The 27,542-nt window shown below is 39.6% G+C and overlaps 1 protein-coding gene across 2 annotated transcripts in view; it reads left to right on the top strand.

Annotated features, from left to right (window-relative positions):
* LOC117405516 (uncharacterized) overlaps positions 1 to 27,221 on the top strand; it is a 48,350-nt gene extending 21,129 nt beyond the window's left edge. For both annotated transcript variants that reach the window (XM_034008634.2, XM_034008626.2), the window contains exons 5-8: positions 15,321 to 15,371; positions 22,065 to 22,169; positions 22,433 to 22,503; positions 24,709 to 27,221. In XM_034008634.2, the coding sequence (XP_033864525.1) occupies positions 15,321 to 15,371; positions 22,065 to 22,169; positions 22,433 to 22,503; positions 24,709 to 24,852 (371 nt within the window). In that variant the 3' untranslated portion in view covers positions 24,853 to 27,221. The remainder of the gene's footprint in view (positions 1 to 15,320; positions 15,372 to 22,064; positions 22,170 to 22,432; positions 22,504 to 24,708) is intronic.
* Positions 27,222 to 27,542: the final 321 nt, after the last annotated feature.

Here is a 27,542-nt window from a genome sequence, read left to right as displayed (position 1 = left end):
CCCCCGGCTCTCCGGTCCTGCTGATCAAACCAAAGGATCAGGCTCCCCCTCGGCCTCCCCTCGAGAATCACCTGAGCAGGATCTCGCAGTTCTCCTCGACCCCTCTTCGTTCCGTGTCGAGGAGGACCCTGTACGCTATGGCGCTCCACACCCTCCACTTCCTCGCCCTCGTCTCCCGCCGAGACACCGCTTGGCGGGAGCCCCTCCAACCCCCGGAGGGCAAGAGTCCCCAGTGGGAGGCCTTGTACTCCCCGTTGGTCCCCAGAGGCGCTGGGGACCTGGGATGGAGGGTGCTACACGGAGCGCTCGCGTCAGGAGAGGTCCTGCGTCACTTTACCGACTCAGACCCCGCATGCCCTTTCTGCGGTGAGTCCGAGTCGGTGTTCCACATTTATTTACTTTGCGCCAGGCTGCAGCCTTTCTTTTTGTTCCTAAAGAACCTCCTGCTGCAGTTCTGGCTGCATTTTTCCCCCACCCTTTTTATTTTCGGGCACCCTGTTCGTGGCTCCAGCAGGAAGAGAGACATGGCGGCTTTTGTCGACCAGTGGGCTCTGGGTGGCGTGCTCTGTGCCACCCCCCCCCTTTGTTTTGAACGTTTAATTTACAGTTTTTTGTTGGCACCCCCTTTTGATTAGGGGGCGCCAAACTGTATTTTTCACCGGCCATTAAATAGGCTGTACCCGTGAGCAAGGTACTTTACCTAGATTGCTCTTGTAAAAACCCAACTGTATAAATGGGTAATCGTATGTAAAAATAATGTGATATCTTGTAAGTCACCCTGGATAAGGGCATCTGCTAAGAAATAAATAAATAAATAATAATAATAATAATAATAATAATAATAATAATAATAATAATAATAATAATAATAATAATATGCGCTCATTTTGAAAATAAAGTATTTTATGTTTAATTTTCCATTTAAATACAGTGTTTCTGCGATGAAAATTTCAGATAATAATGTTCATGAATAAAACTTTTCAGTTGTATCTGATAGTATGTCTTTCATTTTCATAACGAAGCAGTTTAAAAATGTATGGGTCAAAGACACCCACGTGGCGCTTCTAGGTAGTTTGAAAATCCCGTGGTTCTAGTGTTAAGTATAAGGAAAACTACAAAGCAGTATGTAATTTAATATTTTAACGTAAGATTATTTAGCAGATTTCATGCAAATTTATGATGCAAAATGTGTTAATTCTATAGGGTGATGAGAAACTTCTGGCCATAGCTGTAGGTTAGTCCTCGTTATCGGCCTAACTTGTTCCGATCACTTAAACCAAATTACTGGGATCATCTGTTTGGTACGCTGCAATCAAGATTATGTTAGTACAGATTTGCAGGACTTTGTGGACTGCATTTTAGTCCACTTGATGTGGACTAAATCACTGCTACGCTGCAATTGCAAGAAATGTTGTAGCATGTTGTGATGAGGTGATGGAATCAAGCGAGGGGACAAGAATGAATTTCAGGGCTGGTGAAAAACACTATTTATTGAGAAGTCAGGAGGCGACAGGAAATGGTGAGGTGGGGGGGGGGGATTTGGAGAACACACACAAGACTGGAGCCAGCTCCTCTTCACCTCCTCCTCCTGTCTCTCTCTAGCCTCTGGTCTCACTCCCCTTTCATCTCCCTCTTTCTAAACCACTCCATCATGGCCTTGCTACCTCCCACTGTTCTCTGCCGGTACCGTTCCGTCTCTATCCTTCCCTCATGTCCTTTCACTTCACGGAAACCCTCTTGCTGTCCGTGGTTTCCTCAGGCAAGCTCGGGAAATGCCCCTTAGCAATTCATTTTACACGCCCTTAACCTCCGTCAAACTAATCCTATTTCTAATCATGCTGTCTCCATTATCTGTCATCCAACCACCATTCCTGCGACGACGCAGATCCCCCTTTTTTTTAAAAAAAAATTTAGTCGTCGCCAATTATTTTTACAACGGTTTTCACCCCAATTTAGCATGCCCAATTATTATCTGTATCCCCGGCTCACCGCTCGCAACCCCCCCGCCGACTCAGGAAACGGAGGCTGGAACACGCGTCCTCCGAAACGTGCTCCTTCCAAGCCGTCATTTTTCGCACTGCAGATCCACAGCAATGCCACCAGACCTATAGTGCCGGAGGACAACACAGATCTGGCGGCTCCGCTGCAGAGCCACAGGCGCCCTATCGGCCACAGGGGTCGCTGATGCGCGGTGAGCCATGGATTCCCCTGCCGACCTAAGCCCTCCCTACCCGGGCAGCGCTCAGCCAATTGTGCGCCGCCCCCTAGGAACTCTCGGTTACGGTCAGCTGTGACATAGCCTGGATTCGAACCTGCGATCTCCAGGCTATAGGGCACATCCTGCGAGGAGCGCCTTTACTGGATGTGCCACTCGGGAGCCCCTCGCAGATCCCCCTTTATCACCTCATAGGCCCTTTATCACCTCTCCGGGTTGGCTGGTTCCCCATCGTCCGATGACCCCTTCGCCAATAGTGGCGCTCCCCAGGTGTCACCCCACTGCTGGGATGTCTCTTCTTCGCAGAGTCTGCGAGCCCCCTCAGGACGTTACAATATGTTTGTGTTTGCATGAGTATTAAAGTGTAAGTAGCTGAGTTCTGATAACATATAGGGGGATGTGTATCAAGATCGACCTACGCAGCGCTAAATTGGCAGACTGTAAAGTAGCGCTCTGCCAAGGCGCAAATTTTACCCCATTGTGAGTGTATTAACTGGCCCAAAATTAATTAGGCACGGCGTAAGCTGGCACATTTAAATGCAAAAATTCCACTGTTCCGGTATTCTGTTCCCTCTGTTCCTGGGTTGTTCAGGAAGGTTAGGAGCTTGAACTCTCCGTCGTAAGAAATGCCCCTGAACATTCACGATATCACTAATTTAACGGAAATCATGTATTTGAATGCCTTCCGTGAAATATGCATTTTATTTTCTTTACAATATTTTACATTACTGTACTCTTCACCTCCCCTGTTGATTTTATAATCTTATCAAGTAGAAGCAATGCTACAGTAGCTTTACACGGTCCGGCTCAATGCCTACCATGAAAAATATGCATTTTATTTTCCTTACAGTATTTTACATTACTGTACGCTTCACCTCCCCTGTTGATTTTATAATGTTATCAAGTAGAAGCAGCGCTACAGTAGCTGTACACGGTCTGGCTTAATGCCATGCATTTGGTTACTATGGCAACAGGGTCAAAAAATACCGGCTTCATGATTGGTGAATTCCTCATACTGTACAATGACATTTCTACATACTGCTAATGTACAGTGTGTATAAAGAAAAAAGCTTCGGTTTTGTTATTTCAGGTTTGTAGCTAACATTTCCCCTGTGTTTTAAAGGTTTACAAAACTAAAAAATGTTGCTGAATTTATCATTCAAGGTTATTAAAAAAATCTGTTTTGTCTGCTTGTTATTTTTTTTTAAACCAACACAGACTATTTGAAACATCTTGTTTCCAGCAGAAACAATTACATTTTAAAAGATTGTTTCAATAGCGAATCGAGTTACAATGTACATTTTTAAAGAGTTGAGTCAGTAGCTAGGCTACATGTTAAAATGTTTCAGTCTTGGTTTTTTGGTGATGTTCTTGGTTTACTATCAATGATAACACATGTTAGGTAACTTACATCAATACCATAGAATATAATGTAAAAAGAAAATGTGTTTTTTTTATAAAATGTTGGCTTCATGACACTCCATGAATTTTTTTTTTTTTTTTGTCATTCATGAATTTCTTTTAAAAATACAGTGAATTTTCCAGGCCCCTAAGACTGCTGCCATAATGCTCTTTCCTATCAGCTGTTTTCCGACTTTTTCTCTGTGCCCAAATAAGACCAATTTGAAATCTTATTTGTGGATCCTTTTAGGGCCGGTGCTGCTGTTCTGCTGCTTCATACATCTCATTTTAATATCACAGACTTCATTTACAAATGAGCACACCTACAATTTGCTCATGCATATAATTACGGTTTGACACGCCCTTAAACGTGTGGCTAATGAGCAGCGGAGCGCATTGTACGGTAGAGTGCATTCTAGCGGTGCTAACACTGCCTTAACTTGCCAAAAGTGTCATGATACATACGGGGCAATTTTAAGGTCGGCGTAAACTCTGCGGTTGACTCAGTAGCTAGTTGTGAATTCTTAATGAACTGACTTTGTTTGCAATTCAAACAGGTCTAATATTAGGTTAATTTGGAAACAAACCATATATGAAAAGGCCCCAAAATGTCTACTAGTTCAGCAAAATGAATTGAGTTAAATCCCTTTTTTTCCCAAACTGAAAATGGTTTAATTTTGAACAGTCCCAATAATGAAAATGACCTAAAAAGATCATTTTGGTAAAACACATAGCAATGGTAATGCAACATAAATTTAGCGTAAGCATGGAAAAAGAATTGGGAACTGCAAAAGTACAGTGCAAAAACTGGGGTTGAAACAAGAAGTTACATCTTGGAAGATTCCCGGCATAGCATTTTAGATGCAGTGTGTGTCAGGTTAGAAAATGTATGTGAAGTTGGGTGGGCTCAACTTAGCCCCTCTAAACATGAATTATCAAACAATTCTGCACAACTGCCAGCCTGAGAGAGGCCCAGGACTGAATGTTGAGCTTGTAAGTTGTTTTAGAATTTCAAATGGTATCAAAAAATGTTGATAAAAGCATTGAGAACCTAATCTGTTGTGTAATAAGATCTCAGTAATTATTTTGTATTGTTTTTCATGTGTCACCTGTTTATATTTGTAAAACAATTGGATGTATTTCAATAACAGACAGCTGGTTACACAGACCCCAATTAGCAGTAGTCATAAGGGAGACAGGTTGTCCATTAGTGCTAATCTGGGTCTGTGGAATCCGCCAAATGTCTGAGCTAGGGTCACTTCAGCATGGCTCTGGATGTATTTAACTTCATTGTTATAAAGTGCACAATATGTATTTGTGTGGTTGTGTTGTTGATTGTCTGTGATCTCAACTCACTGTTTTTTTTTTCATATGAGCAACCACAAACTGACATGTTTTGTATTTATGGTCTTTTGTCATTTCTGTTTTAAATACTGTGGTTTACTTGAGCAAGGTTCTCTGTCATTCTTATCACCTCGCTACGCATGCTAAAATTAAACACTGCATATGCCTTGCACACTGAGGCTGTGAATAGCATTGGCTTTCTGATTTGCCTTTTTCCAGTTCAGTATGTTCCTGTAGACAAGTTAATGTGCTGGTATACCATCAACTTGAAGTTAAGATGGCACCCTTTCTGGAAGTAGTTCAGAAATCACCTGTGGCACTAATGGCTCTTGACCCTCACCCAAGCCAAAGGCTGATGGAAATACAGTGCATGGAGTCGGGACCGGACAGACACCATGCAATAATACGGAGTATGCAATTACCTGAAGTTATACTGATGTTAGTCCATAACTATATTTATAGCAAACTAACAGTATACATGTATTACTTCATGACTTCATAACTAATGGTACCAATAGCATGCCTCCACATCTTCTGCTTTCCCAAATCTGTGTTGTTTTCTGTCTGGATTGCTGCTGTTCCGTCATTCGTCAATATTTATCTCCCTGTTCTTTTGAATTTGGGAAATGGCACTTTGATAAACATCAAACTCAGCTGCAAGTGACTTCTGACTTTGTTTATTTTCTAATTTTTTTAAAATAAAATTCAACTTATTGAGCTAAATTAATTGTGGTCTGCCTCCTCTTAGAGGTCACCATAACTGCAAGTCAAATTGTTTGTGGTCACATGGTCAACTCCTCAACCAATGCAATTGTCAGAACTAATTATACAGGCGTGTGAAAAATCAACTGGCTATCTGTCATGCAATTAAGAAAATGACACAGTTATCAGATGTGCATTTGAGCAGAGTGCAATACCATGTAAACAAAGAAGGAATTTTTGGTACCCAGAAATTGCTATGCAGTTAAATGGAGTATGCAGTTATCCGATATGCAACTAATGCATCTTCCGCAGCTAAACATTGTGTTTGTTGATTGGTTATTTTAAAAATCAAAATATCTCTGGTTGGGCATCAACATACTATGTCATCATGAAAGCAAGCAGACACTGCGCATGCAGCGCTGCTTTACCCAATCAGAATCCTGGCAAGCGCAAGAGTCAGTGTGCTGAAAGAACGAGTAACGAGATGCTTCTGAGAAATGTAGTGCATTAAAAAGTACAATATTTTCTAAACAAACATACTTGAGTAAAAGTACAAGTATCCCAAAAATAAACTACTTAAGTAAAGTACAGATCCCCAAAACAAATACTTAAGTTTGCTGTTACAGGAAGAGAGACAAATGTTCCTGTATCTTTATTTTAAAACTCAACGTGATAGTGACAGGGGGAGGGGTTTTCTGTATCTATTTTGGCTCGGTGAGCTGTATTTTGTTTATGATTTGATTTAAGAAAAATAAACTTGCAGTTCTTAAGTCCTGAGTTTCCTTTCTGCCTCCTGACAACCATTGACATCCAGCCACTCTACCACAATCTGTTTCCTTGATTGTATCAGAAATACATGTGGAACAGTAACAGTTCAGTATTATTTCCCCATATCTATTTAGGGAACTGTTGTAATTCCATTACTGTGATATTTCATTCTGTTACAAACAGATGACATTAAAGTTATTGGACAGCTTTCAAAATGATTTGGGATATTAATTTAATAATGCTGTGTAAGTATCATTTTTACATAAATTTTTAAAATGTTTGTACATACTTTTCTTATTTTTTAAATATATATATATATATATATATATATATATATATATATATATATATATATATATATATATATTAGTTTCTGCAGTTGGAGACGTTCTGCTGGTTTCGACAGGTATGTGTCTCTCTGACATGTTGATGTAATAAGATATAATAATTTAATACTTGATTACATTATAAATGAATAAAAGGGAATTGAATGTGAGGTCTCTTAGTAGTGTGTATTTCTAATTTTCTAACATTAACGGGTGTCTACATTTAGCTTTTACATGAGTTGTCCGGTTTCAAAATGTCCATAGTTGTAATAGTAAAGTAAATGCACTTGGCATCAGTGACCTGGGGCCAGTTGTACTATGGGATAAAAAAAAGGATTGGATCCCAGCTCATTTTTAGCCGGATCATGAAAAGGTGTTTGTGTAGAAAGCAGATAACATTTTTTTTTGATCAGATCTTTTGAACAGCACTTGCAGTAACTAGGGAGAATGAGTATGCACGCATATGTATGGTGCTTAAGGCTTCCACATACCGAGTGACAATATAAAGATTCAAAGGTGGAAAAGAGGTGGCTTTAGCGATGCCGTTTCATGAGAAATTATAGAAAAAAATATAAAACTTTAAAGGTAATAATAAATAATCGTTTGTTTTTTAGTTTTTGCAGTTGGAGACGTTCTGCTGGTTTCGACGGGTATGTGTGTCTCTGACATGTTGATGTAATACGATATAATGATTTAACACTTGATTACAATATAAATGAATGACATTTAGAGTGCAATTTACAAAGGCATTTACTGCAAAGTGTCTTTAGCGCCATTATTCCTGAGAGAATCGACACACATTGAAGTTACAAAAGCTCAAATGAACTATCACTATTACCTGCTGTATTATTGAATTGTGGTTTGTCAAACTTGTACTTTACTTGAACAAAAGTTATTGTATTGCTTGCTCTTATTGTATTACTTGTATTGTAACGCTTGAAATGTTTTTGCTTACGATTGTAAGTCGCCATGGATAAGGGCGTCTGCTAAGAAATAAATAATAATAATAATAATAACTCGTGAATTGAATGTGAGGTCTCTTAGTATTCTTCATTTTTTTTTCTAATTTTCTAACATGAACGGGTGCCTTTCTCTTTTCATAAGAAAATGTGCGAACAATCATTTGGAACAAAAACTTTGTGATTTTCACCCAAATAACGTACATTTACCATCTACTCCTTTTAATATTTTGTTTCTGCAGTGAAGATGAAACTGTCGTGAAACAAATTCAAGAAGACAAATGCTTGGGCTAGTATCTTCATTTCATAATGATAAAGATGCCAGTCATTACTTCAGGCAGAATTCAAACTGACTGGGTTTTATGCAATAAACATGTGTAACCATTCACCAGCGGCAATTAACCCTGGAAAGGGCAGACGGGATGTGGCGCACATGCAACCCAACGACACAAAACTATTCACATTTAACAGATCTTTATAAGATAAGCATTGTTTGAAGTGCTGAGCTTTTTTTGTAAAAAAAGTGCTTTCAAAATAATTGCTTTTCAACTTAACATGTACAAAATATAGTGAATACCTAAACAAACCATTGCTTGTCTTTGTGATTTCAAGGTCTGGGAGTGGTGACATTCCAAACTGCCTGTCTATTTTGCAGGTCAGCAGGAGCTGTGTCACAGGAACAGACTTTATGAAAGATAATTCTTTATTGCAACTCAAGATGGAAAAATAATAAAATACTGCACTGCTCCGGGCAATCAGGATACTGTAAAGAATGCAATTCTCAAATGCATTTATTACACACACATAGATGCACAGTTTCATGTTTGTCTGTTCAGGACTGTGTGGGATTATTCACGCTCCCCGTGCTTTACACATTGTTGTGTACTGCCGGGGATTTATTATTTGACGGTCGCCAGACCTGGAAACAGCACAATAAACACTTGTTCACCAAATTACCGTTGTCTGCCTGTCACTCCTGCATCGCATCACCGCTACACCTGTTCCCCTTACCATCCACTTTGCCACATATTCCTATTGGATGAACTGTTCCAAATGTAAACTCAGAAAGGTAAAGGAATATGTATCATAATGATTATTAACCACATGCTATAAATACTAGTATTATGCTAAAATTATAATTTGTGGTTAATCAAACAATAATACAATGTTCATGTTCTATTTGCTAAACTGCTTGTGGTCTTTCATCTGTTATTTTTACATTTTTAAAACAAACAGGACAACTCCGTACAGCGATGCTTAAAATTCCGAAAACATCTGTAGTGGAAGGGGAGACCGTTGAGTTCAGATGTATGATATCAGCTGTGCACGGAGAACAACCAAACAAGGAGAGGAATTGGTTCCATTTATATAAAAACAGAGAGAAGGTCAACTCACTGCCAGAGCCCGGAGCAATAGCAGCTGTCACATTTATAAAAGAAGACATCAGAAAGAATGGCACTGGAAACTATACCTGCATGTATGGAAATCAGAATCCAGGAGATGTGAAAAACATCAGCCATGGTCCTCCGATTTACCTGAATGTACAAGGTAAGGAAAGGGGCTAACATTAACAAACATCGGACTGACTGTATATTAAGGTGTTACTGGAAGAAACATATTTTAATACGGGCGTCTTACTTTGATCTGGTAACTATAATATTTCTTGAAATCTGTTTTTGTTATGTCTGCTTGTTAAGTTTATCTATAGCTTGTGACAACATTGGCTTGGTTTACATGCAAAAATAAAAATAAGTCTCACCATTTTGCCACGCTACTTCGGTAGTACCTTTCTGCAACTTAGGTTTACATGTAGTTTTCTTTTAGGGAGAGCTGTATTGTTGTTGTATATTTTAAGAAGTATTATAAGGTATATTAATTAAACTGTATTTTCAGAGTCACAGTATTCACTCATGCTTCAGCTAGACCAACAGAGTGCAATGGATGTATCATTTAAATGTATGATACCAGTTGAACTCAGAGATGCAATACAGAAAGATGGGTTTTTCCATCTATATAAAAATGGAAGCACTGTCGATTCACAACCCATTCCCAAAAGCTTACCAGCTGTCACGTTTTCCATTAAAAAAGTGAATAGGAGTGATACTGGAAACTACACCTGTGTGTATGGAAAAGAGATGATTGTAAACTCAGCAAACAACAAACGCAGTCGCCCAGTCTACCTTGATGTGAGAGGCAAGTCCTGAGCTTTTCACTTTGTGTCATACTGGGGTCAATTGATGTAAACAGTGGAGGATCTAGATAGATGAAAAGCATCATCTAAACAGTGTGAGACTCTCTTTAGAGTATGTCTGTCTTCGGGGCTATGACATGTAAACCTCTGTAATTGAACTGAAATTGTGGTTCAAAAGCAAACTGACCTCTAAACTTGCATGACAACAGTTGGACAAGATATTTCTCTTGAATGGAAATGCAGCCACTACTCTAATGACTGAAAAACCTGTGTATCCAAACATTACCACCTTTTAACAATAAAAATACAGTTGAACAAAGTCTGCAAAGAACCAGGTTTTTAATTTTAAAGGGGACAGGAAACACTTTTCGGTTTGTTTGTAAATGATAAGCTAGATGAGAAAGCAATGTAATCTCGGGTTTGTGTTGATTGTTTTGATCTGTATATGTTAAACAAGCTGTTTAAATTCCACGATCTATCAAACTGTAATCTGCCATTGCTGGAAATCCCTCCTGTGACATCACTGGTTGGAGAAATCAGCAGGAGAACTACGTTAAGTGTGTGAAGTAAGTGATCTCTCTCATGATGCAAATTGTGTGGAAAATGTCACATTTTAACATGAGATTCGGAGCTTTGTAATTTTTGTGCAATATCATTATAACAAAGTAATGTACATATAATTTACATTTAGCTTTTACATGAGTTGTCCGGTTTCAAAATGTCCATAGTTGTAATAGTAAAGTAAATGCACTTGGCATCAGTGACCTGGGGGCGGTTGTACTATGGGATAAAAAAAAAGGATTGGATCCCGGCTCATTTTAACCGGATCATGAAAAGGTGTTTACAAAGCAGATATATATATATTTTTTTGATCAGATCTTTGAACAGCACTTGCAGTAACTAGGGAGAATGAGTATGCACGCATATGTACGGTGCTTAAGGCTTCCACATACCGAGTGACAATATAAAGATTCAAAGGTGGACAAGAGGTGGCTTTAGCGATGCCGTTTCATGAGAAATTATAGAAAAAAATATATAAAACTTTAAAGATAATAATAAATAAAATAATAATAATACGTTAACAACCTATCACTTAAAACATTAAAGCTGTTATATGTATTTAATACCTATGAAGAAGAATTGTTATTATAATACCAGTGTAAATGATATTTCCCTATAAAACCCTATTCTTAATTCAATGATTTCAGGCTACTACCGATGACAGTACTGTACTATACTGTAATCCCTATTATGACGACAGTACTGTCCTGTAATCCCTATTGTGACGACAGACCGCGCTGATATTTCTGATTACAGGCGCGATCTGACGTAAATGGAATGAACATTTTTAAAAAACTTTTTAAAATTATCTGACAGTTTCAAAGTGCTTTGAAAGTTCAAGTAGACAACTTTCAAATAGAAAGCCTATTTCTTTAGAGAAAAAAAAATGTCCTCTCGATTTACTGTTGTGTCAGAGGCTGAAAGGCTGAACTTTGTAGCACAGCAGCAAAATACCAACACTATAAGGAACAGGGGCGGCTCCAGAAATGATTCCTAGGGGGGCTTAATCTGTGGGGAGTGGAGCCAAGGAGAACATTCTGGGGTTAATAAGTTCTGACAACCCAGAGCAACCTCATTTTTGCTTCTGTAGCAGTTGTTCTCTCTGAAGTCATTATCATGACCAAGCAATAATATAAATACATACATTGCTAATGTAGCCAATCCTGTATAGTGTGCTGTGTTATTGTGAGTGTTTTATATGAGAAATTTAAATCAGCACATGCTAAGTTATGCCACACAAGTTACAAACGAGAAATAAAAAGACAGCATTTGTTTTGCAAGTAAATTTATTATATTGAATTATTAAACTAAAATTAAATGAAGAACAAAACACATTTGTTGTGTTTAAAATTTGTATAAGATTTTTCAGTGTACAAAATTGCATATGAACTTTAGTTCAACTTTCCAATTATCAAAATTGTGTTGGGAGTTTATAAAAAACAAACAAAAAATGATTTAGCTTCTCATTTAAGCAAAATGTAAATATATAAAAAGCACCAGAACACAAACCTGATCAAATCAAACTCATGATTCACTGGTTCACTTATTTATTTATCTACATTCAGAAGACGTAACTCTCTAGACGGAACTCTCTCTGAATTTTGTATTAATTATTTAGTAGATGCTTTTATCCAAAGCAATTTAGATCAAATTAAAGAATATAAAATTATATAAATTACAGGGTGTAACAGGGCGGGGTGCCCTGTACATTGATTTGTTTATTTATTTTTAGAACGGGGTACCCATCCGCCCCTGTGCAGTGTATTGTATTGTTTTGCATTTGTTTTTTAGTTGTTGTCGTAGTCGTATTATTATTGTATTGGTTAAAAAGTATACATGACGGCGAAGCGCTGTGGGTTGTGTTATTGTTTTGTTTAGTGATGGCGTAGTCGAATGTTTGTTTGTTTGTTTTTATTTCATACTGTTTGGTAGTGTGGATGGGAAGCCCCAGCCACTATTATAAAAACCTTGTGCAGAAGGTGGCCATCTCCCGAATTAATTAAGTGATTTAATTTGTTGCTAATCGGGAGATGGTCACCTGCATAAAAGCCTGCAGCTCGCTGCACTCGGTGGTGGTGTTAGAGTGGAGAGAGCGAGCGAGCGAAAACGAAACTAAACGAAAAAGAAAATCCAGGTTCAGTGAAGGCTACTGCCCAGCCTGACCTGGATCATTTATTATTTTGTGTTGAGATTTGTTTTGTTTACCTGTTTTATTTTGCTCTGTGAGCACAGTGTTTTCTGTTTAAAACCTTTTTTTAAATTTATTTTTTTATTTAAATAAACGACGCCGTCGCATCTTTATTATTTTGAAACTGCAGTACTACTGGTGTCAGTGTTTTTTCAGTTCCTGCTTCTGGCCTGACGTCAGACGACTCGGCCACCCTGTCACACAGGGATTAAAAATGCAAAAACAAAAACATATTGTGGCAAAGTGTTTAACAGTGTGCAAGTGCAGGTGACCATTGAACAGACAGATAATTAATTATAATCCAGGTGCAATGTTTAATGTTTTTTTTTTTTTTTTTTAAATCCAATGGCCTGATGGCAAAACAACAGTAAATAATAACAATGGTAAAGAAGCAATACAGCAGCATGTATTGCATATTTGTAATCTGCAGGTTGGCCCCGAAATAATAACAGTCCTGTTTTTAGTTCACCCACACGTAACATATACACAAACACCAGTCCACATTGCATGCTCTAGTGCTCGTGGTGAATACAGTTATTTAGTGAAAACAAAGTGCAGTGTTGTTTTCACTGAGGTTTAGTGCTGGCCTTTGGTGACAGCTCCGGATCGTGTTAGTCGTCCAAATAATTACACACAGTATTATTAGCGATAAACAAAAACAAACAAAAGACTCATGTTTCATAAAATAGGTTCTCCTTCTGGTCATTTATTTTAACCATTCACAAAAGAACAGATCACATCACTACGTCCCCTTTTTATAACGTTAACCATGACCCCTTGGTCAACGAGCGCATCTGCTCCTCCAATCCACGCCATTTCCCGTCCGGGTCATTGAGTTTGTATACCGTAGCTTTGCCCCCTTTCTAGATGGCCGACTTCCACCTAACCCTGGGAATAAACTGTCGTGCCATTTAGTCCAGGGTACTCTGTTCCCTTTATGCAACTGCCTCGCAGGTCGGGAGGGAGATCTAACACCAAGAATCATTCGATCTCTGTCACACTGGTGCAATACAAGGGAAGGGAACAAGTCGGCCAGTATAGGATGAACAGAGAGGGTGAGACGGTATATAAGGAGACACAAGGGATTGGAGATAGGAAGGGGCAGTATGATAGATTTTAGCCCAGGTTCATTCTCACCCCTAAGCTAATTCTCACAACAGGGTAAGAAGTAGCCTAAACTAAAATTCGCAGGGGGTGAAAATTAGCCTAGGTTAGCCGGGGGTGAGCATTAGGCTGTGACACCTGTCGTATAATTCGGAGTGCTCTCTCTTTGGTGACTAGTGATGACGTTACAAATTACAATTGTTACAAATTACGAGAGAGAGAGAAAAATACTTGTCTCTCTCTTGCGAGCCTGTAATTATAATTAACAACAAAGTTGTGTGCAGTGATTATACGATTATCAACTGGATTGTGCTAGTTACCTACACAATCCGCACGATGGGTTTAAAAACAGGGGGGTGGCTAAGCCCTCCCCAAGCCTTATGGCAGAACTGCCGCTGATAAGGAAAACCATTTCTTTGTCAGTCTCTGTTACAGTGCCACCCAAAGGCCATTCACACGAAACTCTGTTACAGCCTCCAGAGCATTTTTGGGCATAACTGCATTTTTAACAACTCAAAAGTCAGCGTGAAATTTTATGATTCTGATGATAGCCAAAAGAAAAAAGCCAAGATTAGATTTTTGTGCTGGTTCTATAGAAAATAAAATACAAGCTACTGTACATAATCAGATAGTAAAAAGCCACCTGACAGTTCTCTGACATCTCCCAGAGGACGAGGCCGTGGAACTCCTTGGTGGCTTTTTACTATCTGATTATGTACAGTAGCTTGTACTTTATTGTCTATATAATAGTAATAATGTGTATGAGAATTCTGAAACACATAAATACAAAAGCAGGCTACTTGCTGATGATAGGTCACAGAATCAGCTTGGGTGTCTCTAAAAAGCAGCAGTGCAGTATCAAGGACCTCTCTATCCAGGCACACAATTTTTAAACTGGCATTTTTGCGTGTTGGAGTAACGATTAGCTTGACCTATAGCATGACCATTTTTCAGGAACTCTGCTGTATGCAAGGAATTTCAAAACAACAAACACATTCCTCACAGGTTGGCATTATTGTACAGTTACAGCAGCTGCAACAGAAATTGTGTGCTGTTCTGTCAGGATCCGGATCTCTCTCACTGAGTCCTTTCTTTCAGTTTCAATAGGGCCTATTTGGCGCTCTGTGATTAGCTTAAATTCATACGGCACTGGAAAGTTTTTACCAATAGATTCTAGCTCTTCAGATTCTGATAAAGAACTGTCACTTCCAGTGCTCTGTGAGATTTGCCATCTTTGTTTACAAACCCGCCGGTCTAGCGCTTCAATCAGTGACGTCACGGGTAAACTCTGTCAATATGGCGGAACACAGCAACATTTAAGTGTCGGTTGCCGTAGTTTTAAAAGTATTGTTATTGTGTTCTATGATAAATACAAGGGTATTTGAGTGGGAAATGTTATCTTTAGCACTTGATGAATCATTGTAACACACAAAGTCCCGCCATTTCCCTTCTCCTTTAAAGAAGGCGATATTTAGATCTGACACTATTTACATCATTAAAAGTCCCTATTGTCTGCAAATGTTGCTAGTTCTGCTAAATGACATTGTTTATTTACCCACAGAATGCTTAAGTCCAACCACAACCTGCAAGACCCAACAAAACAATTCAACAGGCACGTATGAATACATTTGTTTTTCATAATTTTCATTTTTTTTAAAACTAGACCAATTTTATTTTTTATAACCATACTGTCTAAAATATAGACTTGAACTGCAGAAACCACTATATCTGTTTAGAACAACTTTCCTAGTGGCTATTGAATGGTACTTTATTTCAGCTGGATAGTATTATTATTATTATTATTATTATTATTATTATTATTATTATTATTATTATTATTACATACAATGTTTGTGTATAGTCCACTAAGATACAGTAAACCAAAATGTGCATGTAAAGAAAATGACAACCCCAAATTTGTGTTCGAGTATGGCAGTTGCAAAAAAAATGTAAGTATCCTTTAGATGTTTTATACAGGTGTAACAGAGTAGATAGTTAGAATAGTTAGGCTGGGGAATGTTGGGTCTGTTGCAGTGTGCCAAATTTAATCCACTTGGTGTGTCTAACTAGTGGATTAACCAGGTTTAGTCCACTTGATTGGACTAAATCAAAGTTAATCATTACAGGTAGATCATCTGCTAAATCAGACTAAACAAGATCCTGATTGCAGTGTACTAAATCAGATTTATGATGATCCTGTTCAAGTGGATTATCTTAGTACTGTGAAGGATAAGACTAACTTAGTACGCTTGCTTGTCCTAAACTGAAATGACGAGTACATCTGAAAACTTTATTCTGTACATTTCTTATGTCCGTCACGTTCGAGCAGTCAGATCCATGAGAATAAAGTTTCACACAATGTATATAGGCCCTACATTTGAAACTTTTTAATCATGTACCTTTTGATACCATTTTCAGTTTAATGCAATACAATTTCAGTTAATATGCTTTAACTATAAACAACTAATGGTCCATTATAACGCAATTCAACTTTTCTGTGCCTATGCAGCCGTGTCGGCACTTAAATGCCAGTATGATCTTCCAGTTTGAAATGTGCACGAAACATGACATGACATTTATTTTTACTTAAATATGTTTGATGTAATACAAATGTGTCTCTCTTTGTACAGGCATCCCTATATATCTATCTGACACTGAATTCCACAGATTGGATTAGTAAAGAAGGGTTTATATAGATCTGGACAAATGTTTTGCATCAAAGAAACTACTAAAAAGTCTACCGGAAGTCATAATAGTAGTACAGAGTTTCATGTTAGATTTCAAAATGTCAGATTTGTAATAACATATAAGGAAGACTACAAAGCAGAATGTAATTAATATATTAACGTAAGATTATTTAGTAGGTTTTATTCAACTTATGAAGTAAAATGTGTTGATTCTATGGGGTGATGCAAAACTTCTGGCCATAGCTGTAGGTTATGCCTCATTATCGGCCTAACTTGTATTTATCAGATAAACCAATTACTGGGATCATCTGTTTGGTACGCTGCAATCAGGCTTAAGTTAGATACAGAGTTGCAGGACTTTGTGGTCTGCATTTTAGTACACTTGATGTGGACTAAATCACTGCTACGCTGCAATTGCAAGAAATGTTGTAGCATGTTGTGGTGTGGTGATGGAATCAAGCGAGGGGACAAGAATTAATTTCAGGGTGGTGAAAACCACTATTTATTCAGAAGTCAGGAGGCAAGGGAAATGGTCAAATGGGGTGGTGGAGATTTGGAGAACACACACACAAGACTGGAGCCAGTTCCTCTTCGCCTCCTCCTCCTGTCTCTCTCTAGCCTCTGGTCTCACTCCCCTTTTGTCTTCCTCTTTCTAAACTACTCCATCGTGGCCTTGCTACCTCCCACTGTTCTCTGCTGGTGTGGTTCTGTCTCTATCCTTCCCTCGCATCCTTTCACTTCGCGGAAACCCTATTGCTGTCCGTGGTTTCCTCAGGCAAGCTCGGGCAATGTCCCTCAGCAATTCATTTTACACCCCCTTAACCTCCGTCAAACTAATCCTACTCCCGCGATGACACAAAGCCCCCTTTATCACCTCGTAGGCCTCACCGGGTTGGCTGGTTCCCCATCCTCCGATGACCCCTTTGCCAATAGTGGCGCTCCCCAGGTGTCACCCCACTGCTGGGATGTCTCTTCTTCACAGAGTCTGCGAGCCCCCTCAGGACGTTACAATATGTTTGTATTTGCATGAATATTAAAGAGTAAGTAGCTGGGTTCCAATAACATATAGGGGGACTTGTATCAAGATCAACCTTCGCAGCGCTAAATTGGTGGACTGTAAAGTAGCGCTCTGTTGCGGCACAAAAGTTACCCCATCGCGAGTGTATTAACTGGCCCAAAATTAATGAGGCACAGTGTAAGCTGGCATATTTAAATGCAAAAATCCCACTGCATCGGTGTTCTTAAACCAAAAAATGGCCTACGGTAGCACAGGCTAACAGACTAATCTGAAAAATAGCACCTCCCCTCCAAATGGGCTGACCCATGTTGACTTTGTATTATATTATTATTATATGACGGATAAAACCAAACATACAGAATGAAAAGGATATAATGAACCCAGTTTATTAAAACGACCAATACAAACAATTGTACATATTGAAATAGCCGGTATCAAACTATAATTTCATCCTCAGGGAGATCAAAAAGTGTAATGCAGACCCCAAATACTCTCCCTTCTTCTCAGTACCCTCCCTCTGTTCCTGGGTTGTTCAGGAAGGTTAGGAGCCCCAACTCTCCGTCATAAGAAATGCTCCTGAAAATTCATGATGTCACTAATTTCACGGAAATCATGTATTTGAATGCCTACAGTGAAATATGCATTTTATTTTCTTTACAATATTTTACATTACTGTACTCTTCACCTCCCCTGTTGATTTTATAATCTTATCAAGTAGAAGCAACGCTACAGTAGCTTTACACGGTCCGGCTCAATGCCATGCATTTGGTTACTACGGCAAAATACCGGCTTCATGATTGGTGAATTCCTGTACTGTACAATGACAATTCTACATACTGCTAATGTACAGTTTTTATAAAGAAAAACACAAAAGCTTCAGTTTTGTCATTTTCAGGTTTGCAGTTAACGTTTCTCCTGTGTTTAATATTTTGGGATTAGAGGCAGCAAAATAGGCTATAAATTACACAATCATTTTGATTGATGTGTCTGCATAAGTTTTAAAGGTTTACAAAACTTGAAAATGTTGCTGAATTTGTCATTCGAGGTTTTTAAAAAAATCTGTTTTGTCAGCTTGTTACTTTTTTTTGCACCAACACAGACTATTTTAAACATCTTGTTTCCAGCAGAAACAATTACATTTTTAAAGATTGTTTCAATAGCGAATCGAGTTACAACGTAAATTTTTCAAGAGTTGACTCAGTAGCTAGGCTACATGTTAAAATGTTTCAGCCTTGATTTTTTGGTGATGTTTTTGGTGAACTATCAATGATAACACATGTTAGGCAACTTACATCAGTAGAATATAATGTAAAAATAGATTATTATTTTTTTATATAAAATGTCAGTTTCGTGACACTCTATGAAATTCATTGTTTTCTTTATTGTCATTCATGAATTTCTTTTAAAAATACAGTGAATTTTCCAGGCCCCTATGACTGCTGCCATAATGCTCTTTCCTATCAGCTGCTTTCTGACTTTTTCTTTGCGCCCAAATAAGACCAATTTGAAATCGGTCTTATTTGTGGATCCTTTTGGGGCCGGTGCTGCTGTTCTGCTGCTTCATACATCTCATTTAAATATCAGAGACTTCATTTACAAATGAGCCACACCTACAATTTGCACATGTATATAATTACGGTTTGACACGCCCTTAAACGCGTGGCTAATGAGTGGCAGAGCGCATTGCACGGTGGAGCGCATTTTGGCAGTGCTAACACGGCCTTAACTTGCCAAAAGGGTCATGATACATATGGGTTAATTTTAAGGCCGGCATAAACTCTGCGCTGTGGTCTTAACGCCGTCACAGGCTCTTGATACATGTCCCCCACAGCATTACACATCCCCACGTGTTGCTACTGCTGTTTAAATAACATACCTGTAATTGTTCTTTTCATTGTTAACATCCTGACAACTTTGAACACTTCTGCTCACTGCAGGAAGAGCAATTAGAAAAAAATACAAGTGGCTTTTGTGTTCCGTAAGACATCATGGGTCGTTATTGTTGTGGACGCTGTGGAGAAAAGAATAAAGATACCCCGTCTTGATTTTTATTTCCAGCATCTGATGAGATTAAGCTACAGTGAAGGCTATTTGTACGTGTTCATAATCGTACTTTCCAAGAGAACAAAAATTCTACAATTTGCAGCGATCATTTTGATCGTAGTGCATTTCATTGTGTCCCTTAGAATGAGCTCACCGGTATTTCCAATGAGCATCATCTATAATGAACAGCACTGACACAACATAGCAAGTCAGAACATTTTAAGGGAAATATTCACATTTATAGTGTATTTATTTATGCATTTTAATCTGTGCTTATATAGATAAACCTATATAAACATAGATTAAAATTGTAATTATTATTATTATTATTATTGTTTTTGATAGTGTAAGAATTATTGCCCGCTGTCACAGATGACTTTGTGTGGCGTGCGGGTTTATTATTAAATAATAAATTAAATTTAAACAAAACACCAACAAAAGGGCACAAACAAACACTAAAACAAGTAGTATGCTGGTTGTGAAACCAGCATAAGTAGCAATTGTTTATTTCTAATCTCCACAGACTTGCATCTCTCCTCTGACACTCTCCGCCTTCTACGTCGAGAGTGGGTCTTTTATATTCGTGGCTGGAGCCTTAATTACCTATTATTATTTGTTTATTTAGCAGACGTCTTTTATCCAAGGTGACTTAGAGACTAGGGTGTGTGAACTATGCATGAGCTGCAGAGTCACTTACAACTACGTCTCACCCGAAAGACAGAGCACAAGGAGGTTAAGTGACTTGCTCAGGGTCACACAATGAGTCAGAGGCTGAGGTGGGAATTTGAACCGGGGACCTCCTGGTTACAAGCCCTTTTCTTTAACCACAGGACCACACAGCCTTATTAAGGCTCCAGCCACATTCCCACGAGAGTTCTAGGGAAGGGGTTTTAACCCCATCCCCATGACTACATATTACAATGTCACCGGTCTCAAACAGCAAACCAAAGACGGACGGTACTCGACCGACCGCACATAAAACACAATAATAATAACAAACAAATACATACATAAATAATAAAATACACACAAGGGGTGGGCACACTGCCACACCCACATTTTCAAACAGGTAACACAACAATAACGACCCATGATGTCGTACGGAACACAAAAGCTAGAGCACTAAAAGTTTTTTTTTTTGTTTTTTTTTCTAATCGCTGTTCCTGCAGTGATCAGAGTACACACCCCTGATCACAAAGTCAAGTGCTAGAGCTGGCATGTTGAAAAGAGCTTTGAAACAGACTTTAAACTTAAGTGTAAAAAGTATAAAAAGAAAAATGACAGACACGTTATTTAAACAGTTGTAGCAACTGTTTCTCTTATTCCCAGCACATCTCCACTCTGGCACACACTTGCCGATTCTTCCTGAGCAACATACGAAGAATCCGACCCTTCCTGATCAACTACGCCGCCCAGCTCCTGGTCCAGGCCCTGGTACTCTCCCGCCTAGACTACTGCAACTCCCTTCTGGCTGGCCTCCCTGTGTCCGCCACCCGTCCGCTCCAGCTCATCCAGAACTCCGCTGCTCGCCTGGTGTTCTCTTTGCCTCGCTTCTCCCATGCAAGTCCACTGCTCCTCTCACTCCACTGGCTCCCGATCACCGCTTGCATCCTGTTCAAGACTTGTACTCTTGCCTACAGATGCCTTGACCAGACATGCACCCAGCTACCTCCAGACCCTCATCTCTCCCTACACCCCCACTCGACCTCTCCGTTTCTCCTGCACTAGAAGACTGGCACTACCTCCTCTACGCTCTCCTGCTTCCAGAGCCCGCTCCTTCTCCACCCTCACCCCGTAGTGATGGAATGACCTTCCTACAGATGTCAGGACTGCCCAGTCCCTGACCACCTTCCGGCGCCTCCTCAAGACTCACCTTCAGACAGCACCTGTAGAACTCCTCTTTTTCCCTCTGGACACTTATCACTCTTCCTTAAATGTGCTTTACTTGCTCTTATCTGCCCCCTATTTTACTGTATTTAATCCTGTACTTTAGAGTACTGTAATCTGTCACAAGTGTTATTTAATCTGTAGTATTTTGTATTTTATTATATCCTAATGTAACTATCACTGACACTTATCTGCTCCGTTATTGAATCGTATTTTGTCATAGACTTGTACTTGCTAGAACCAAAGTCATTGTATTTTTATCTTGCTCTTAATTGTATTATTACTTGTACTGTGATTCTTGAAATGTATTTTTGTTTACGACTGTAAGTCGCCCTGGATAAGGGCGTTTGCTAAGAAATAAATAATAATAATAATAATAATAATAATAATAACACGCTGGTGTGTATAACGCTATATTTAAACAGTTGTAGCAACACGTGGGGACATATAACGCTATATTTTTCGGAGCACTGCTACTTGCTCTTTAATAGTTGTTTAGTGGCAACAAAAAAAGATGGTTATAATAAATATTGTTTACTTTAAAACTAAACTGTAGGAGGCTGACGAGAGGTATTGCCATCATCAATACAGTTTTACTAGAAGTAGGCAAACATAATTAGTTTACACATGTACATTTACTAGTTATCATCTATGTATGTGAATCCCCCAGGATCTGTTCTATCTCTGTACCTGGGTGCCGGGGTGGGATCTGGTATCCTTGTGCTGCTGCTACTGCTGATCGGAGGGCTTCTGAAGTGTCAGCAATCCAAACGAGGTAGGGTATAGTATTCTTCACCACCATGGACACAATTGAAGTATGTTTAAATGATAGGTAGTTCTTCATCTCTCTGTGTGAATATATTATGTCCCACCATCATACATTCCTGGGTGTTTACTACAGTTTTTCATTGTTCATCCTTAGGTGTCATTTTTGGTGCAAAAATACATCTTGATGTTACTGATGCATAGTGTGTCACTAGCTGTTTTCACCACCATTCAAACGAGGAAACTAATCTATTTAATGCAATGCCATTCCAGATCCTGCTGTCCAGATTGTACCTGTGTACAGCAGGGTGGTAAGACCCTGTGACAGACCCAGAGGCAAAATGGTAAGTTTTTAGCTGTATTTTATTTATTTATTTATTTATTTATTTATTTATTTATAACAAAACAAACAATAACATGGTTCACAACTCTCTCCAAACAGTGCACCTTCCTTCCTTATATATTGGTGACATAACAATTAATCAATAAACACCCCCACAGTCCACACATGAACAATTAACAAACACACACACACACACACACACCTCCCCCCTTGTGCCAATTCACCGCCCCCCCCCCCCCCCCAAAATATCCAAAGTTTGGGCGGGTGGGAGGGAATGTCCATTGTCCCTTCTTGGGATGTCCCCAGGCCCACAACTGCTGGCTTTCCCAGCAACAGCAGTGGTGGTGTGGCTGGTGGTGTTGCCAGCTCCTCCAGCAGTGTTGGTGGAAAGGCTGCTGGTTTCTGCTCCCCGCCCCCCCCCCCCATTAAAATTCAGGAGGTTGAGCCTGCGACACCTTCCCCTTTGTCCCTGGAGGCAGCAGTAATGGCTCCTCTCCCTCTGGCTCTCGGGACGGCAGCGATGGCTCCTGCCCCTCTGGCTCTCGGGACGGCAGCGATGTCCCCTCCCCTCTGGCGCTCGGGGCGGCAGCGATGGCTCCTCCCCCTCTGGCTCACGGGACAGCAGCGATAGCTCCTCTGGCTCACAGGACGGCAGCAATGGCTCCTCCCCCTCTGGCTCACGGGACAGCAGCGATAGCTCCTCTGGCTCACAGGACGGCAGCAATGGCTCCTCCCCCTCTGGCTCTCGGGACGGCAGTGATGGCTCCTCCCGCTCTGGCTCACAGGACGGCAGCGATGGCTCCTCCCATTCCGGCATGCCAAACAGCAGCATCAACTCCTCCTAACTGGCCACATGGAATGGCAGCTCCTCCCCCCTTGTTCCAGCTCGGCCACGGTGGTTCATCTGCTCCCCGCCTCGGCTGCGTGGCACCTCGCCCAGCCTTGTGTGAGCATCCTGTTCCATCTCGCCGCAAGGGAAGGGGCAACTGAGTATTGTGTGCCCGAAGTCGGCACAAGCAAGGCACCTGGCACTGCTTCCGGCTGGTGTTGCTTTGCTGAGACGGGTCTTGCATAGGGGCACTCCATCCAGCAGTGGCCATACCCCTCACAGCAGGCGCACCAGTCTGGGGAACTTCTGGACATCCCCACCAGCAGTGCTCTTCCTGGCCACACCACATGCATGTGGGCCAGGCGTCCCAGGGCTCCTCCCCCTCTTGCTGTGGGTGCCGCCATTGTGGTTGCTGCTGTGACTGCCGCCTCCCCATTTTCGCTTGCTTTTTTTTGTTTTTTTTGGTTTTTTTTTACCTACTCGCCTCCAGATCTGTCGGGCTCGCTCTCTCCCGCTTCTGAAACCAAATGTCACAGACCCGGAGGCAAAATGATAAATTTTTAGCTGTATTTTATTTATTTATAACAAAACAAACAGTAACACGGCTCACAACACTCTCTCCAAACAGTGCACCTTCCTTCCTTATATATTAGTGACGTGACAATTAATCAATAAACCCCCACAGTCCAAATGTGAACTATTAACACACACACACACACGCACACTGTCACAGTCCCATATATTACATGTCTCTCAAAAAATTCACTGATACATATACAGGTTCATTCAGATTTAAAAGGACACATTTCCATTATTTACCATTCTTAAAAAATATTCAAGCAAAATATGCCACCAAAAACATGTCATTCCTGATCTCAAACATAGCACCAACCGGGCTCACTTCTGACTAATACATGCTTTATGGTATTTACCATTGCTGTGTGACCAGTTTTGCTACAAGCTTTATATGCACAGGCACAATTAGATACACACTCAAAACTTTGGGTATAGGGCACTCTGATAATAATAATAATTATTATTTATTTTGTATAGAACTTTAAAGTCCATTTAGACCTTACGTATTGAGTTGAGTGATTTGAATTTGCACCAGGAAAGGGTCATTTGACATCTTTGGTTTCCATTGACTAATGGTTACATTTCTACCTGCTGAAAACATGACTGTGAACAGTGGAGGATAATGACATGGTTTCAACACAATGCACATTTTTTTTTTGTTTTACTTAATCTGAACAGGGTATAACAAGAAGATATCGTGCAATTACTGGTATATATTTTATTTGTTTGCATCTCTTTGTGTGGACAGTTCATTTCATACTGTTTAGCCATCCTGACCATTTATCTGTTTGTTTATTGCAGAAGTCTAACCAGCCTCTAAACCCAGAGGACGACACACTCACCTACTCAGAAATAAACACTGCTCGTGTCACCAAGAAGAAACCCAGATCTGCACCTGATGAAGCCAATGTAACATATTCAACAATTAAAACTTCCACACACTGAAAACCACTGGGGAAAAAAGGCTTGAATGTTGTTTTTTAAAAAAATACCTAAATAGTCAATAAATGTAAATGGTCTTTCCCTTTTTATCTGAGTACTCTGCTTTCATACCTACCAGAATGATCATGAGTCAGTAGTCATAAGGTACACAGGTACTCCATTTGTGCTACTCTGGGTCTGTGGAATCAGCAAAATGTCTGAGCTAGGGTCACTTCAGCATGGCTCTGGATGCATTTAACTTCATTGTTATAAAGTGCACAATACGTATTTGTGTGGTTGTGTCTATTGTCTATTACAGTATATCAACTCAGTTTTTTTTTTTTTCATACGGGCAACCAGAAACTGACATGTTTTGTATTGATGATCTTTAATCATTTCTGTTTTACCATATTTGCTCGAGTATAAGTCGAGAAATTTAACCCCAAAACACAATCCTAAAGTTGGGGGTTGGGGGGTTGACTAATACACGAACATACATCTATTGTTAAACCCACTTATGTCAGAAAACCCTGGCTGTACTTGGCAGGATTTAGGACCCAGGTGGAGCCCTGTGGCAGGCATGCATTCAGTGCTCGAGGCAAGTTCACATACAGTACTTGGCCACGCACCTGCACCCCCCCCCCCCCCCCTCTACACTCCCGATTTTTATATTTTCAAAATTTGACAGGTATGTAATAATAATAATAATAATAATAATAGCATTACCTTTTCTAATGTGTGACCCTGCAGCATAGTGCTTCTGTGGGAAACAGCAGCACCTCCATTGTTGTGGGCAAATTCTTGTTGTCCTCGTTGCCAGAGCAAATGCTTCTGATTTCTCTCAAATCAAAATGCAAACATTTCAAGATTTGGCAAAAATGATTCTGTGACATGATTGTATCCAATAGTTTGCCTTTCATTTTGATATTGATGTTGTTTAAAATGTAGTGTCATTCTGCTGCCGGTGGTTGCAGGTATAAGTATAACCGCAGCGGTTCTAGATTAGGCTAATCCTTTGGGGGAAAGAAATGTATACCACAATCTCGCCCTCACAATGGGGGGATCGACTTTTACACAAGGTCGACTTTTACTTCAACAAATACCGTAAATACTGTGGTTCACTTGAGCAAGGTTTTCTGTCATTCTTGTCACCTCGCCACGCATGCTAAAATTAAACACTGTATATGCCTTGCTCAGTGAGGCTGTGAGTAGCATTGGCTTTCTGATTTGTATGTCTAATGTCTAAAATTAATTCATTTCTGTTTGTAACTTCATATTAGTCATATCTATTTCACCTCAGCCACGCCCTTCTGGCTTTGTGCTTTGAGTCAGGGGTGCTGAAGCCAGCTTCTGGTTTAGTTGCTATGTGCTTAGCTGCATGTATTGCATGTACCTAACTGTTGTTATGTTTGCTTATCTTAGCCGTCTGCCCTTCAAACTCTAACAAAGTCCTGGAGGTCATTGTCACAAAGTGACAAAGGATTATTGTAGACAAAAGAATGGAAAATGAGTAGTACTAGCCATACATTTCTGTAGTTTTTGTAGTTTGATGTTCCTGTTTCAATATAATTGTACATGTTTCAGTTCAATCTGTTCGTGTTTCAATATCCTTCTACATGTTCCAGTTCAATCTGTTCCTGTTTCAATATCCTTCTACATGTTCCTGTAGACACGTTAATTTGCTGGTATACCATCAACTTGAAGTTTAGCCAAGCCAGTTAAGATGGCACCCTTTCTGGAAGTAGTTCAGAAATCACCTGTGGCACTAATGGCTCTTGACCCTCACCCTAGCCAAAGGCTGATGGAAATACAGTGCATGGAGTCGGGACCGGACAGACGCCATGCAATAATACAGAGTATGCAATTACCTGAAGTTATACTGATGTTAGTTCATAACTATATTTAAAACAAACTAACAGTATATATTTATTACTTCATGACTTTATAACTATTGGTACCAATAGCATACTTCCACTACTGCTTTCTGTGTTGTTTTCTGCCTGGATTGCTGCTTTTCCATCATTCATCAATAATTTTCTCCTTTTTCAAAACTAAATTAATGGTTTTATGTGCCAGGATTTTATCACCGGGATTTGTAGTTTTCCTTTCTGAGTTAAAAAAAAATGCTTCTGATGATTTGAAATGAAAAGCACTGAGAATCTAGACTCCTGTCTTCAGGGATTAGAACTGTAGTCTTACTGTAGTAAACTGTAGATTTATCTTGCAGATGAATCCTAATTCATGTATTACCTGCTAGTTACTCTGTGTGAGTTAATGGCGCTTATACGATAAACCAATGCAGTTTACATCAGCTAAACAATCAGATCTGCTATTGTACAAAGCATGAATCTTACTTCATGATTTTAATATGATTTGTGTAACTTTCTAATAAATGTGCCTTTTTATTTAGTGTCCTCTCATTTTATGTGTGGTTCTTGTGTGTCAGGGCTTTGAGCTTATCATACCAAATTAAATAGCCTGTGTGCTGAGATACTGATTTTAGTATTAATTCAATGGTTTTAGAGAATAATTTAGTATCTTATTCATTACTGCATATAAAAGAGGTTGGCGTAGTCGCTAACCTGCCATAGTGTTGTGTGTCCCTGTCTAAGGAGGCAGTCCACACACATACACTACCAGAACTGTTAAAAACAGTTTAATACAACCAGGCAATCTGGTCTTAAAGGAATTGTTCTTGATTTGTGTGGCAGAGC

Source organism: Acipenser ruthenus, chromosome 10 (genome assembly GCF_902713425.1).
Source record: "Acipenser ruthenus chromosome 10, fAciRut3.2 maternal haplotype, whole genome shotgun sequence".
Taxonomy (NCBI): Eukaryota; Metazoa; Chordata; class Actinopteri; order Acipenseriformes; family Acipenseridae; genus Acipenser; species Acipenser ruthenus.
Note: the sequence above shows the minus strand (reverse complement) of the source record. Positions and strands in the feature narration are given on the sequence as shown.